Source organism: Prionailurus bengalensis, chromosome A1, assembly GCF_016509475.1.
Source record: "Prionailurus bengalensis isolate Pbe53 chromosome A1, Fcat_Pben_1.1_paternal_pri, whole genome shotgun sequence".
Lineage (NCBI taxonomy): Eukaryota > Metazoa > Chordata > Mammalia > Carnivora > Felidae > Prionailurus > Prionailurus bengalensis.
The window spans coordinates 207674787-207691637 of record NC_057343.1 but is presented as its reverse complement, the minus strand read 5'-3'; the positions used below and the strand labels follow the sequence as shown (position 1 = coordinate 207691637).

Below are 16851 nucleotides of genomic sequence, written 5' to 3'. Positions count from 1 at the left end.
CATTTATCAAATATCCTTTTTACTTTCAGCCCTATTTTCTGCCTAACTCAACCAGGAACATTCATCACCCCAAGGTAGGCATTTATATCAATTTATGGAGGCATTTTTGGTTGTCACTGGAGGCCTAGTGACAAGGGTTCAGGGATGTTAACATCTGGCAAGGCAGAGGGCCACCCTGACCGACAAACACCAAACGCCTGTCATGCCCAAAATGCCAACAGCACTACTGCTGAGAAACAGGGTGGCTTACACCACCCCCGCCCTCCAACCCCAAAGCTGCTTACATTATCACAAAGTACAAAGTAAACTAAGAAGTTCGAAGTGATCATTGACCATCACTAGTTCTGTTTCCTCTTTTCATTAGGCAGCATGTTGACACAGACACACATATAAACATATACATGTGCAAAAACAGGCACACAGATTTGAGGGGGGAAATGTCCACTGCACCCCCCCAAACCATGCTGCTTTTATTTTGAAGCCATTGGCATTGGCGGCAGCAGAGGCACAGCTAAGTGAAAAGTGCTTTCTGCCCACAAAACATGCAAAAGTTTAAAGGAACACGTGAGCTGTTTTCCACTGGCTAGAGAGAAGCAGCAACCGGTGGGCACTTACTTCACTATCATAAGCTTACTGAATTCCCTCTCCGCCCTCATTTTTCATTTCTCTCTTTGACAGACGTCCCCTGGCCTACAAATAAAGGGTGGCACCGCCCAGGTCCTCCATTTGGAGATCGCAGGAAGCCTGGCACGTAATAACACCGATGGTCTCTTATGGCTCCTACAGCATATCTCTTAATTCAACTTCAGTTTGGAACGCACCGAACAGACACAGCCCAGCTGCGGCTGTCGGATAGGAAGCATTAAAAGATAAAAACTTGGTTTAAAGTCACTATGGTTAATAAATGACCAGAGTCTGACTTGGCCAGTTTAAAGACAACCTTGACAGTGTGCTGGGGAACCAGCCAAGGCAGGAAGCAACTAGAATGGCTGCAAGGCCTGCGTAGGGGCAGGGTGAGACAATACCCTATGCTGAGTGAGGTAAGGAACAGCTGGTGAGCAAGCCAAATAAATTAGCACACTCATTTATCAGACAGAAATGTCAAAGTGTTTAACTACTTTGCTCCCAATTAGATTTCCAATTTATGACAGCTTCAGGTTTAATGAGCTCTATAGTCATCAGCTTATTCATTTAATAAACATTTATTAAACATCTACTCTGGCCCAGGTAGTATTCTGGGTACTGAGGCTGTAGCACTCAACAAGATATAAAATGACCCTACCATTTTTCTAGATGTTACATTCTAGAATGTTCACAGGCAGGAAGAAGGCAGGGAAAAACAACAAGCCTAACTTAAAATATGGTAAGTGTGATTAAAAAAAAAAAAAAAAAAAAAAACAAGCGGGGTGGGGGGAGGGATGTGAAAGGGAGGTCACTGGATGGCTACTCTGAACATGTGGTCAGAAAAAGTCTCTCTAGGAAGGCATCTGAGCTGCGATCTGACTAACCAAAAGTGGTCAGCTAATTGAAGATCTGGAGAAAGTTCACTCCAGACAAAGGAAGAGCCCAAGCCAAGAGAGGGCCAAACACCCCAAGTTTTGAGGAAATGAAAGGAAACCGGCATGGCTATGGAGGAGGAGGAAGGGCAATGGGAGGTGTAGACCCAAAGCCCCGGCTCTAACTGTACGTGTGATGAGGAATCTGCAGAGTTTTTGTGCAACAAACATACAGACTTGCTTTACATCTTGAAAAAATCAGTGAGGCCCAGAGAGAGTGGTCTGTAGGGGTGTAAGAAGGAGCACAGGGAGAGCAGTTAGGAGACTACTTGAATGATGCAGGTAAGAGATGACAGGGGATTAGATTAGGAGGACAGCCACGAAAACAGAGGAGAGGATAAAAAAGATTTAAAATATGTTTAAAAAATAAAGTCACTCTAACTTGGACTGGATATGAAGAGTAAAAAAAAAAGAAAGGAAATCCAGGATGATGTCTTAGCTTGAGTTCCCAGGGAAATAGAGCCCGGGGGCCTAAGCTTCTACTTTGTGGGGGTAGGATCCCAGGGAAGCAAGAGTGAGGGGAAAAAGAAGTGAGGCCGGAAGGAGGGAGAATAAATACAAGGCATCTGCTAGGCTGGCAACAGCTTAAAAAACAAACAGATGACTGCTAATCTTGTAGAACTTCTTCAGAAGCCTGTATAAAACCTGTGTGCCTTGGAAACTGTCCAGTGAGGGGAAGAAGGGAAAAGAATTTATCTGCAGGCTCCCTCCCATACCCTGTTTCCCATCCGTCAAATTCTACCCCACAGAGTCGTAACCTGGTCCCGTCTGAGCATCTACAGGTCCAAGCTGGCCAGTGTCAAGGTGTGATGGATGGTCTTTGATTGTCAGTTAGCACCATGAACGGGGGCTGTTGGTCTGTAACAACAGCAGCCGCCGCCCAGGCTTTATGGCCGTAAGAACAGCATGAAGGGCAGGGAGCTGGAGGTGACTGGGGTTGATTAGCTCTGTAATGGCACATGCACAGCAGAGTTGACCCCTGGCTTCTGGGCATAAGTAACTGGGTAAACAGTGATGCCTTTTACTGACATGGGGAAGACTAAAAAAGACCAGATATTTGTGTGTGTGTGTGTGTGTGTGTGTGTGTGTGTGTGTGTGTGTGTGTAGCGGGGGGCGGGGGGAGGGGGGTCAGGGAATCAAGACCTCTGCTTAGGACATGTTAAGTTTCAGATACTAATTAGATATCCAAGTGGGTATAAAGTAAGCACTGGAGATTTAAGAGTCTGGAATTCAGGTGGGAAGACAGCACTGCAGACGTATTTGGCAGTCATCAGTATAGAGATGGCATACTGAAAGCAGGAGACTATATAAGTTTAAGAAGGGAAAAAATGGACATAGAAAAGAGAAGTACTTTCTAAATACTGTGGCCCACCAATATTTAGAAAATGAAGACAAGAAAACAGGAAGCAAAGAAGATTAAGAAGTGGGCAGTGAAACAAAAGAAAAACCATCAGTGTGATGTTCTGTAGATGAGAGAGCAGTGTATTTAGGAAGACAGTGGTGAACTATGCTGAACGATGAGAGGCACGGTAATAAATGAGAACAGAGACATGATGACTGGATTTGACAACATGAAGGTCATATAACCTTTACAAGAGTGGCTTCAGGGGACCAGTGGGAACAGAAACCTGACTGGAATGGACCCAGAGGATGATTCATCAAGAAACGGAGTTTGTGGCTCAGTGGGTTGAGCGACCGACTTCAGCTCAGGTCATGATCTCACAGCTTGTGAGTTCGAGCCCCGCATCGGGCTCTGTGCTGACAGCTCGGAGACTGGAGCCTGCTTCCGATTCTGTGTCTCCCTCTCTCTCTGCCCCTAACCCACTCTCATTCTGTCTCTGTCTCTCTCAAAAATAAACATAAAAAAAAGAATGGAGTTTATGGTGAAAGGGGAGCAAAGAAATGGTAGGAGTCAAGGAAAGCTTTTTAAATGGTTGTTATCAGGGTATGTTTGTATACCAGTGAGAAGAAACCAAAGAGAGGAACAGATGACATTAAAATGAAGATCAGTCATTAGATTCATGCGGATGCCAGTAAAATGCTTATCATAAGGCCAGATCGCCCTCATGTTCGTTTTGGTAGGTATACTTTTCTAGACAAGAGACAAAATTCATGGTAAATTCTAATGATATATCTGCTTCACACACGTACACACTAATTCCCACAGAGAAAAATCGAACTTAGCTACATAATCAAATATCACCATCTAGTGGCTGAAACCTTAAAAGCCAACATTTCAAAGTTGGGACTCAACCTGCGACTCTTGAAAAGGTGCATATCCCAGTTAGTAACAATTCTAGAAAATGACATCTGAACAAAATAACTCATAAAAAGTCTTAATATTACATGAAATGTGCCAATCACATATAAAATCCTAAAATACAATATCTGAAATACATTTATTGAATGTTTCCTAGATGCTAGGTGCCATGTTAATCTCCTTTACATTAACTTGCCTTTTAATCCCCCAAATAGTCTATGAGAGAAGGCTCACCATTTTACATATGAGGAAATTAATACTTAAAAAGTTAATAATCTGCCAAAGGTTATATAGATAGAAATGATAAAGCTAGGATCTGAAGGGAGGTAAAATGACTTCAAACTCCACACTCTTAAACCACTATACTCACAATACTGTCTCTGTTAAGCGTCAAAATTACTTACTGGTTAGATAGAAGAATACACCAGATTTTGGTTACAAAGAATCATAAACACTGTAAGGTAGAACTTCAGATCTTAAAACCCACTCTATTGCAAACTGAAGTCTTCCAAGAGTAGTTACAGTTAGTTACTAATGAAGTAAACTGACAGCAGGAGGTTCTGTAATGCTAAAGAACTGTGCTGCCTTTGAAGGAAGGGTGACATTAACATACTTGGATTGTGCTACATTTCACTGTTCAACAACCCTTTAAGTGCTAAATAAATGAGAAAATATCAAGAGTAAAAAAGACGAAGGAAGGACGGACCAGAGAAAGGGAATCACAAGGAAGCAAAAGTTTGTATCCTAGGAAGTAGAAATAGCTTCCTCTTGTCATTCAACCTCTAGGGGTTCCTCCAGAGGCACTCCTACTTCTCCACCACTCTAATGATTAGTACTCATGCCAAGTTCAAGCTCTTCCACATTTTGATGTACTTAATCCATGTCATCATTTTACAAAAAATCCAACCTAAAAACGGCGACTTGATTTTTTACAACCTTTAAGATGGTAACTTGAGGAGGAGGGATTCCAACCCAAGAACTGGGAATATACACAACTGTGAAATTCCCCTCCCCACTTCCAGATTAAGACTGGGGACTTCTGCCACTGCTTCCAGAGCACAGGAGGTAACTAAGAAGGCCAACAGGGTGATAAAATGGTGATAAAATGATCGAGACCCCCAAATACACAATATCCAGAGTCAGAGTCTGCTTGAAATTGAAATCATTGTATCAATTAACTTGCAAAATAACAGCAACTACAGAACAAAAATGTATCCTGAACATAGAGATAAATGAAACAAATAAAGAATTATTTCACATTTATCAAGCACTCAAGGCTGATTTTTTTAATCAAATTTACTGGAGTATAATTTAGATGACAAAACATGTACCCATTCTAAGCATACTCTTCGAGTTTTTACTAATGTGTATACTTATGTAAATACCACAACCATCATAACAAAGAACACAAAAGTTCCCTATGCCCTTTCACAGTCAACCCACCCCAATTTCTGGTTCCAGACAACCACTGATATTCTGTCACTATAGATTATATTTGTCTTTAGAAATGTACATAGATGGAATCAGAGAGTATGCCCTCCCCCTGACTTCTTTCTCTGAACATACTGATTTTTTGGATGCATTAATCGTTCCTTTTCATCACTCAATAGGATTGTCACAATAGATTAGATGTGTCTTTAAAGAGATGTACACAGATGAAATTAGATAGTGTGCACTCTTTCCGATTTCATTCTCTGAGCATAGTAGTTCTGGATGCATCAATCATTCCTTTTCATTACTCCATAGGATACTACTGGATGGATACACAAAAAGTTGTTTATGCATTTACCTGTTGATGGACATTTTGACTGTTTCCATTTCATGAACACTAGGAATAAAACTACTAGGAACATTGTTAGATAAGCCTTTGAGTGAATATATGTTTTCCTTTCTCCTGAATAAATATCTAGGAAGGAGCAGACTGCTGGATTGTATGGAAAAGTGTATGTTTAACTTCACAAAACAGCCAGACTGTTTTCCAAAGTAGTGAAACTATTTCACATTTTCATACGCAATATATGAAACTTTGAGTTGCTCCACATCCTTGCTTGATATTGCCAGTCTTTTCAATTTTACCATTCCAGTGGTTATGTACTAGTATGCTGTGATTTGAATGTGAAGTTTTCTGGTGACTAATCATGCTGAGCAGCTTTTCATGTGCTTACTGGCTATTCATCTATCTTCTTTTGTAGAGCTTCAGGTCAAATTTTGTATCCACTCTTTAACTGGATAGTGTCCTACCAGTGAGTTGTGAGAGTGCCTTACATAGCCTAGGAAAACGTCTTATGTCAGATATATGTATTATAAATATTTTCTTGCAGTCTGTGGCCTGACTTTCCATTTCCTTAATTATGCCTTTTGATAACCAGAAGCTTTAACTTTGATCAATTCACTGCATAAATGCGAGTCATTTCTGTATTTTATATTCTTTATGATCTGCAGATGTCCATTCTTACACTAAAACTATACAGGTACAGCATTCAAGAATGTGGTGATGACAGTTCGTGAGAGTGAGTCCTGTGCTATTAGCACAGAGCCGGCTTGGGATTCTCTCTCTCTCTGCCCCTCCCCCACTCTCTCTCTCTCAAAATAAATAAGCTTTAAAAAAAGTGAATCTTCTAAAAACAAAAATAAAATAAAAAACATGGTGACAAAATAAAGTAGCGTAAGTTCTCTAAGTCTTTTTTATTATGTAAAATTGTTTTGGCCAGTCTAGATTCTTCACGTTTCCACATAAATCTTAGCATAAGCTTGTCAATTACTACAAAATCAAGATTGCTAGGGTTTTGATGGGAACTGCATCGAGTTTACAGCTCAATTTGGGGAGAACTAACATCTTTTTTTTTTTTTTTTTAATGCTTATTTCTTTTTGAGAGAGACAGAGACAGAATGAGAGTGGGTTAGGGGCAGAGAGAGAGGGAGACACAGAATCCAAAGCAGGCTCCAGGCTCTGAGCTGTCAGCACAGAGCCCAACACGGGGCTCGAACTCACAAGCCGTGAGATCATGACCTGAGCCGAAGTCGGATGCTCAACCGGCAGAGCCACCCAGGCGCCCCGGGGAGAACTAACATCTTAACAGAACGTCATCTTCTGATTCATGAACTGGGTATATATATATATGTGTGTGTATATGTGTATGTATAAATATATACATATATGTGTATATATGTGTATAAATATGTACATCTCTATGTGTGTGTGTAAATAGATGCATGTATGTGTGTATAAATATATACATGTGTGTATATGTGTATGGAATAAATATACATATACAATACAAATATGTATAGATATACATGTATATATTTATCTCAGTTCCTTGAATTTTTCTTACCGATGTTCCATAGTTTACCATGTACAGTTCTTATACATATTTTGTTGAATTTTTTTCTAATAATTTTGTTTGGGGATGGTACTGTAAATGGTACTTTTTAAAAATTTCACTTTCCAATGTTTCATTTTATCTCCACCCTTGGCTTATGACCTTCTTCCTATTATTTTTCGTGGTTGCTCTAGAGTTTAGGTTCAAATAACACTATACTACTTCACATATACTATAAGAGCCTAGTAGCAATATAATTCCTTTTACCTCTGCCTGCTCAATTACTACTGTTGTCATGTATTTACTTCTGCACGTAATAAATCTCTAATATGTTGCCAGTTTATTTATTTTTTTAAATTTTATTTTTGTAAATTTACATCCAAATTAGTTAGCATATAGGGCAACACTGATTTCAGGAGTAGATTCCTTAGTGCCCCTTACCCATTTAGCCCATCCCCCCTCCCACTACCCCTCCCGTGACCCTCAGTTTGTTCTCCATATTTATGAGTCTCTTCTGTTTTGTCCCCCTCCCTGTTTTTATATTCTTTTTGTTTCTCTTCCCTTATGTTCATCTGTTTTGTCTCTTAAAGTCCTCATATGGGTGGAGTCATATGATATTTGTCTTTCTCTGACTAATTTTGCTTAGCATAATACCCTCCAGTTCCATCCACGTAGTTGCAAATGGCAAGATTTCATTCTTTTTTTTGATTGCCGAGTAATACTCCATTGTGTATATATATATATATATATATATATATATATATATATATATACCACATCTTCTTTATCCATTCATCCATTGATGGACATTTGGGATCTTTCCATACTTTGGCTATTGTTGATAGTGCTGCTATAAACATGGGGGTGCATGTGTCCCTTCGAAAGAGCACAGCTGTATCCCTTAGATAAACTCCTAGTAATGCAATCACTGGGTCGTAGGGTAGTTCTAATTTTAGTTTTTTGAGGAACATGTTGCTAGTTTTTTAAAATCAATTATCCTTTAAAAGAATTCTAAAACTTAAAAAGTCTTCGTACTTACCCATGTTTATTTATCATTTCTAGCACCCATTATTCTTCTGTTTAAAAAATTTTTTTAATGTTTATTTATTTTTGAGAGAGACAGAGACAGAATGTGAGCACGAGAGGGGCAGAGAGAAAGGGAGACAGAATCTGGAGCAGGCTCCAGCTCTGAGCAAGCTGTCAACACAGAGTCTGACACAGGGCTTGAACTCACAAACCTCAAGATCATGACCTGAGCTGAAGTTGGACGCTTAACCAACTGAGCCACCCAGGTGCCCCCTTATTGTTCTGTTTAGATAAAAATTTCATTTCATACCATTTTCTTCCCCCTGAAGAGTTTCTTTTAATATTTTTTGAAGCGTAGGCTTACTGGCAATGAGTTACTTCAGCTTTTGTTTGATAAAGTTACTTTGCCTTATTTTAATTTTTTTAAGTTTATTTATTTTGAGAGAGAGGGAGAGAGTGCAAGGGAGGGGCCAAGAGAGAGGGAGAGAGAATCCCTGTTGTCAGGCTCCATGCTGTCAGTGCAGAGCCCTGCGCGGAGCTCAATCTCACAAACCGTGAGATCATGACCTGAGCTGAAATCACGAGCTGGACGCTTAACTGACTGAGCTGCCCAGGCGCATTTGCCTTTATTTTTGAAAGATATTTTTTGTGGCATATGTAATTCTAAGCCGATAATTTTATTTTCTTTCAGAACCTTAAAAATGTCATCCTATTACCTTAACTAGACCTTCACCTCCACTGCTACACTTTGAAATCCACAGCCACATCTGCAGCAAGGATGTTTCCCATGGGCTGTTCCCCGCATTGACTGAGAATAGCAGGTGACAGTAAGATGGGCCCATTCGCTGGAGGCCATGGGACTTCCCTTATGGATGACCTGGACTTGGAAGAGTACCCAAGGTCTTGCCTAAGATGCTTCCACTCCAATATCCTTCTTTTTCTCTTTCACTCCGGGTCAGACACCGTGGTCTGATGGCTCTCCCAAATAACCCAGCTCCCTTCCCATTTTCTTTCATTCACAGGTTTCCACTAATAAAATCTTTGCATACTTAATCTGCTCTTGGCATCTGCTTGTCAAAGGACTCAACTAGCACAGCTGTTAATACCATTAAGTGTATTTTTACTTTGGATACTGTATCTTTCACCTCTAGATGTGCCATTTGTTTATCTTTCATTTCACTCCTGATGAGGTTCATGTTTCCTTTTAAGTATTTGAACAGTTATATTACCACTGTAAAGTCTTCATCTGCTATTTCCATCATCTATCTCATTTCTGAATCTGTTTCTGTCAGTTGGTTTTTCTCCTGTTTACAAGTCAATTTTCTCCTCCTCAGCATGTCTAGTAATTTTTCACCAAATGCTAGCTATTTGTAAATGTTATGCAGCTGACTGGAAATTTTTGACTACTCTGGCAGGCATTTAAATAACTTCTATAGGAGTTGAAACCTTTCAAAACCTGTTTTTGAGCTCTGCTAGGGAAGGTCTATCATACCCCTCCCTCCAGGGATAGTATAGTTGTTCTAGTATGGCGTTCTAGTATAGTTGTTCTAGTATGGCGTATCTCCTTTGGGGACTTTAGTGAATGTCACCGGTGACCACCAAAGACTCTCCACTCTGTGGATGAAGCTTGAATGTCTCTCTGCTCTGTATGAACTCTGGAATGATTCAGCTTACAACTCCCCGGTCAGTTTGCTGGACTTGTGGAATTTCCCCCATAGCTGAATGGCTTAACGTTCAACAAATACAGGGGACCTCGTACAGATTTCTAGAGCACTTCCTCTGAGGAGCCCCCTCTCCTCTGGTACTCTGCTCCACAACTTCTAGCTGCCTCAGCCTCTCTAAAACCCCATCTCCAGCTCCAGACACTAGGATCCATCTGGTTTCCTAGAGGATGATATAATAGGGAGAAGTGTGGGTTATGAGGAAAGAAATGAGACTCAGAAAAGAGCAATGATCCTCAAGTACCATATTCTCATGCAAGAGGAGGGTAGGAAACTTCTAATCCCAAAGGCCCTTTGGGGCTGGGATATGAAATAAAAAATAAAATACTGTGTTCTAATTTGGAGTTTAAAAATGTACATTCCTATAGCCTGGGTGGCTTAGTCCTTAAGCATCTAACTTGATTTCAGTTCAGATCATGATCTCAAAGTTTGTGAAATTGAGCCCCACATCAGGCTCTACGCTGACAGGGATTGGATTCTCTCTCCCTCCTCTCTCTGCCCCTCTCCCTGCTCATGCACATGCTCCCTCTCTCAAAATAAATAAATATTTTTTTACAAATGTATATTCCTATAGATACAATTAAACAAATGGTAGTTAACCCACAAAACACCTATTTGGCCACAATATAGCAAATAAAATGTAGTTTTATAAATATTTAACATATATTGACTGGGGGTCTGGTAGGTGCCACAAATTGTTCTAAGTGCTGAAGATATTATAGAAAAGTCACACAAAGCCCCTACTGTCCTGGAACTCACATTCCTACAGAAGAGAAACAGATAACATATGAGCAAATAGCTAACTAAGTGTATAAGGTAACTTCAAAAAGGGAGAAATGCTAACAAAAAAGGTTCGTGTAATTAAAGACCAAGGGGACCTGGGGTACTACTTCCAACTGGATGCCCAGAGAGGGGCTCACAGAGATGAAAACATGTGCGCAGAGATCAGAAGGACAAGAAGACAGACGTCAGAAAACAGAAGACAAGAGCTTTTCAGACAGAGGTGTCAGGAGACAAAGCTGTATCAGAACTGTGTTCAAAAACCCAAGGAAGGCTGGTGTGACTAAAATGTAGTAAAAATGAGAATGCTTAAAGATTAAGTTGATTCAAAGACAGGGACTGGGGGGGTTGTGGTTATTGTTGTTTAATTTAGCTTCACTGTCCCTCCTTATTTTTTTTTATTCCTCATATTACTTAAATGAAGTTTAACATTATCTTATGTATGCTTTTTATCTCAGATATTTTTAAAGTATTATTTTTATTTAGTTTTGGCATAGAGTAGCCAAACCATTCAATTCCACTAGATTCTTTTTATTCTGTTTAGTTCTCTCCTAAGCTGTGTATGTATACTCCAAAACAAATGCTAACCAGCAAAAAACTTAATCATCTCACCGTGTTCTCCATTCAAAATAAAGCATCCAACCCAGCTGATTTTGGTGAAATGACTCAATGTTTTGACATGCAGGCAGAAAACAAGAGTTATTTTGTTTATCTACACAGTGGATAGCTCTCCTCTACCACAGGAAATTCACAGGGACTCCCATGGCAATAACTGAATAGCTTTTCCCTTCTGCACTAGTGTGGTCTAGAGAAAAAGGCAAAAACAAAGTTAATGAACTTTTAACAGGCATTTACAGGAATTTCTAAAGATGTTTTATGGATGTTCTGCAAATGATTTCATAAATGTGGAAAATTTATAGTTGGTTTCTTCTGACTAAGACAGAATGGTCAATCTTGCAAAGTTCTACAAAAGAAAAAGTTTTTATGGCTAAAATACCACAAATGAGAATTCACAAAGTAACACTAGACTGTTAAGCTGTTAATTGTCCTTGACTGTTATTTATTTTCTATCTCATTTCCAATTTGAGGTGCTAACATACTATAGTTTAGGCACCTTTTGATATCTTATATTAAAATATAGTAATAAAAGACTACTCCAAGAATCTAAAATAAAAACAGACCTAGACACTAAAATGCTGCTTCCTCAACTCTGACTCATTCATGACAAAAATGATTAACAAGGGGGTGCCTGGGTGGCTCAGTCGGTTAAGCATCCGACTTCGGCTCAGGTCACGATCTCGCAGTACGTGAGTTCGAGCCCCACAGCGGACTCTGTGCTGGCAGCTAGGAGCCTGGAACCTACTTCAGATTCTGTGTCTCCCTCTCTCTCTGCCCCTCCCCTGCTCATGTTCTGTCTCTCTCACTCTCAAAAATGAATAGATGTTAAAAAATATTTTTTTTTCAACGTTTTTATTTATTTTGGGGACAGAGAGAGACAGAGCATGAACGGGGGAGGGGCAGAGAGAGAGGGAGACACAGAATCGGAAACAGGCTCCAGGCTCTGAGCCATCAGCCCAGAGCCCGACGCGGGGCTCGAGCTCACGGACCGCGAGATCGTGACCTGGCTGAAGTCGGACGCCTAACCGACTGCGCCACACAGGCGCCCCCCAAAAAATATTTTTAAAAAAATGATTAACAAGGAATCTTATAACCACCCTGACAAAATTTAATTAAGAAAGAAGAAAAAAAGAGCAAAGAAAAGAAATTTGCTTTTTGCTCAGTACTACTTCTTTTAATTTCTCAAATTCTTCTTTATCACATGGAAGATACCAAAGGCACACAGACCTGACTTTAGATCTCTGGATGATCTGAAGAATATGCCGTCCTAAACAAAGACCTATTCAGATACTACTGCTGACCATACATCTTCTCAAAATCATATCCATAGTGCAAATAAAACAACAGTCCTCATGCTGATTAATTCTCTTAATACGATGTATTTCCTTCACTAAGGATAAATGTTTCAAAATTTTATAAAAATACGACTTTCAGCAGATATTAAACACAGCAAACTGACTGACACAGGCATGATGTCTTTCAAACAGCCGCATTGCTAACAACCTGCTATTATTTATCTCCCAATATGATGCAATAGAAAGCACAAACATAACTCTTAAGTATTCTTGCCAAAAAGGTTACTCAGAATCTAAATCAAACCTCCACACCTCAGTTTACAAGAAACATGTGAGAAAGAGAAACAAGTTAAATGACATCCATAAAGGAATAATCAAATAGAAAATTGGTCTAGACTTCAAAAAGTCATTATCATGGGGGATACAGTAGAGGACCTACATAAACACTAAAGAGATATAATCACCAAATGAAACGTATGAACTCTGATTGGATCCTGGTTTTTAAAAAATATTGTAAAAGACGTTTCAGTGAAAATTAGAAAAAACTAAATATGGGCTGCATATTAGTTTATAGGAATGTTAACATTCATAGAGTTAACAGTTATTGTGTTTAATAAAAGAATTTCCTTATTCTTTCTTGAAGTAGTCTCCATTCCCAATGTGGGGCTTGAACTCATGACCAAGATCAAGATAAAGAGCAACATGCTCCACCAAGGGAGCCAGCCAGGAGCCCCAAGCATATCTTTATTCTTATAAGAAGCATGCTAAATTAGGAGAGAGGTGTCATTATGTTTACAACTTATTTTCAAATAGATCACCAAAAAAACTGGAAATATACAACTATGTATGTCAGTGTGTGCATATTTACGTACAGAAAGATAACTAAAGCAATTATTGGAAATTTTGAGTCTAGATAAGAGGAAATACAGGGGGGGGGTTGAGCTTCTTTCGACTCTAATACAGAACTGAAATTTCAAAAAATAAAAATGTTGTGGGGCACCTGGGTGGCACAGTTGGTTAAGCGTCCAACTCTTGATCTCAATTCAAGTCATGATCTCACAGTTTGTGAGTTCAAGTCCTGCATCAGGTTCTGTGCTGATGGCGAGGAACCTGCTTGGGATTCTGTCTCTCCTCTCTGTCCCTCCCCTGCCTGTGCATGCACACATGCTCTCTCTCATTCTAACTAACTAACTAAATAACTAACTAAATAAATAAATAAATAAATTCTAACTAACTAACTAAATAAATAAACTTAAAAAAACACTAATAAATAAATAAATAAACTAATAAATAAATAAAATTCTAACTAACTAACTAAATAAATAAACTTAAAAAAAAAAAAAAAGTCCTTTCCTGCCTCTAGGTTATAAAGCTACCCTTCTATATTTTCTTTCGTTAACTGTGTAAGTTTTACATTTCACATTGAGATTTTCTATCTCTCTGGAGTCCATCTTTGTATGTGGTATTAGATACATTTTTTATATATATTTTGTTTTCTTATGTATTTTATTTTCCTACAAATAGAATTGTGTTTTCCCATATATAAACTTCTAGCGTTTTCTACACAATCTACTAACCAATGGGTCCTCTCCCCACTGATTTGTGAAAGAATGATTTTTGGTCCCACTGAAAGACCTAAGCAGAGGCAGGGGAAAAGGAATAAGAGAATAGGAAAAAGAGGAAAGGGAAAAAAGGGAAAAAGAGGAAAGGGAAAAAAGGAAAAAAGAAAAGGGTAAAGGGTAAACAGAAGAGTGTAAGAGCTTAGCTGAGGATAGGGCTGAGGATAAATGAAACTACTGTCAAATTCCTGTGCACCAACCATATTTACTGAAGTATATAAAAGCCAATGGCAAAGGATAACTGAACATCTATTTAAAAAAACAAAAAAGTACATGTCCTCAAAACCCTTCAAGAAACATCTAATATATCTGGTATATAATAACACAAAGAGAAAGATTCCAGAAATTAAACTATCTCCTATCAAGCAATAATTTGCATTACATTTCATTTAGCATATACCCTTATTTAGACAGAACAAAAATGATGGCAAAAGCAGACATTACAAGTATCTTGAAGACTCTTCTACAAACTTTCAGATTCCATGGGAATGCTGAAATACGTCTTTAAAACTTATTTATTTGATGAATTTAGCACCTAGATCAGATTTTTAAAACATAAATTTATAGAATTCATAACTCTTCATCTCATTACTGGCAGTCAGAAATGTAAACTGTTCTCCGTAAGAAAACTCCAAAAACATACCTTTTATTTTCAACCAAACTGGCTCCTTCATCCTTCAGCTGCTTACTTTTCTCAACACAGCCCTCGAGGAGACTTTCTTTCCTGCGTTTAACCGCATGAAGCCAGTTCCCTTCTTCATTCTCAACTACATCCTTCTCATCAGCAGCTTCAGCTTCAAATTGCTGTGAAGTGACCTTTGAGACCTTCTCCCCAATTCTTCTCTTCCATCCAAAGGAAGCCATTCTGGAAAATTACAAACAAACAAACAACTTTAAAATTCAAATTTGGCCTTTAGAGAAGTATTACAAATGATAGGTGAAGACAGATAAGAGAATCAGACTGTCACCAGTTTTTTTGTTGTTGTTTTGGTTTGTTTTTGTTTTTTGTTTTTTGTTTTTTTTTAATTTTTTTTTTCAACGTTTATTTATTTTTGGGACAGAGAGAGACAGAGCATGAACAAGGGAGGGGCAGGGAGAGAGGGAGACACAGAATCGGAAACAGGCTCCAGGCTCTGAGCCATCAGCCCAGAGCCTGACGCGGGGCTTGAACTCACGGACTGCGAGATCGTGACCTGGCTGAAGTTGGACGCTTAACCGACTGCGCCACCCAGGCGCCCCATGGTTTGTTTTGTTTTGAGAGAGCACACATGCAGGGGACGGGGAAAGGGAGAAAGAGAATTCCAAGCAGGCAGGATTCGATCTCATACCTTGATCTCACAACTGACTGTGAGATCCTGACCTGAGCTGAAATCAAAAGTCAAACACTTGGGGAGCCTGGGTGGCTCAGTCAGCTATGCGTCCAACTTGGGCTCAGGTCAGGATTTCACCATTCATGAGTTCGAACCCGTCATTGGGCTCTCTGCTATTAGTTCAGAGCCCACTCTGGATCCTCTATCGCCCTCTCTCTCTGCCCCTCTCCTGCTCACACTCGCTCTCTCTCAAAAAGAAAAATAAAACATTAAAAGAAAAAAAAGAGTCAGATGCTTAACTGTCACCACTTTTTAAACTCTTAATTAAATAATGGATCAAGGCAATAATCAACAAAGGGTGCTAACATCACAAAGGAACACAACTGGTCAGTAAGTATCTCCTGTTGGAAGTGGCATACTACCCATGAAGTATCCTTGCCAAAAATTAATCCTGAATCAGATCAAGTCTAACAAATTCTACCAGTTTATAGAAAATACGGAATGCAGATGAGTGTGTTAAATAACATGCCAGAGATGCAGACAGCAAATAACAAAAACTAAAAAATAAAACTGGTTTCTTCAGGAAATAAACTTCCAGGAAAGCAGAGAGAGAGAGAGAGAGACAGAGAGACAGAGAGACAGAGAGACAGAGAGACAGAGAGAGAGAGAGACAGAGAAAGATGGAGGTAAAAAGAGACTTCAAAGATTTAATAACCAAATATAATGCATGGGTTTTGTTTAGCTCTGGATTCAAGCAAGCCAATTGGGAGGAAACATTTAGGAAATAATAGGGAAAATCGGAACACTGATTTGATACTTGATGGTATTAAAAAATTACTGCTATTTTTTAAGGTCTGATAATAGTACTGTAATTATGTTTATAACAAAAAGATAAGCATTCTTGCTATAAACATAATTACAGTACTATTATCTTTTAGGAATGTATACTAAAATATTTCACATGGAATCCTATGATATCTAGAAATTGTTTCAAAGTGATCACCAGAGGGGGCAGGGTACAACACAGGAGAAATACAGATGAAAACATTGCTCTGAGTTGGTAATAGATACAGTTAGGTGATATGCACATAGGATTCCTTGCACTTTCCTCTCTCATACACGTTTGAAATTTTTCACAGTAAAAAGTTTTAAGAGTCAAACTTGGTATATAACTTAATTCACAGAACTATTGGGTAAATCTAAAAAAATAACAAATGTTAGGGGCACCTGGATGGCTCAGTCAGTTGAGCACCTGACTTTAGCTCAGGTCATGATCTCAGTTCGTGGGTTCGAGCCCCACTCTGGGCCCTGTGCTGATAGCTCAGAACCTAGAGCCTGCTTCA

At 39.1% G+C, this 16851-nt stretch overlaps 1 protein-coding gene across 3 annotated transcripts in view; it reads right to left on the bottom strand.

Moving 5' to 3' along the window:
- The window catches only part of TTC33 (tetratricopeptide repeat domain 33), a 40978-nt gene that overhangs the window by 20942 nt on the left and 3185 nt on the right, over nt 1–16851 (bottom strand). For all 3 annotated transcript variants that reach the window (XM_043599415.1, XM_043599406.1, XM_043599398.1), the window contains one exon: nt 14842–15063. In XM_043599415.1, the coding sequence (XP_043455350.1) occupies nt 14842–15062 (221 nt within the window). In that variant the 5' untranslated portion in view covers nt 15063. The remainder of the gene's footprint in view (nt 1–14841; nt 15064–16851) is intronic.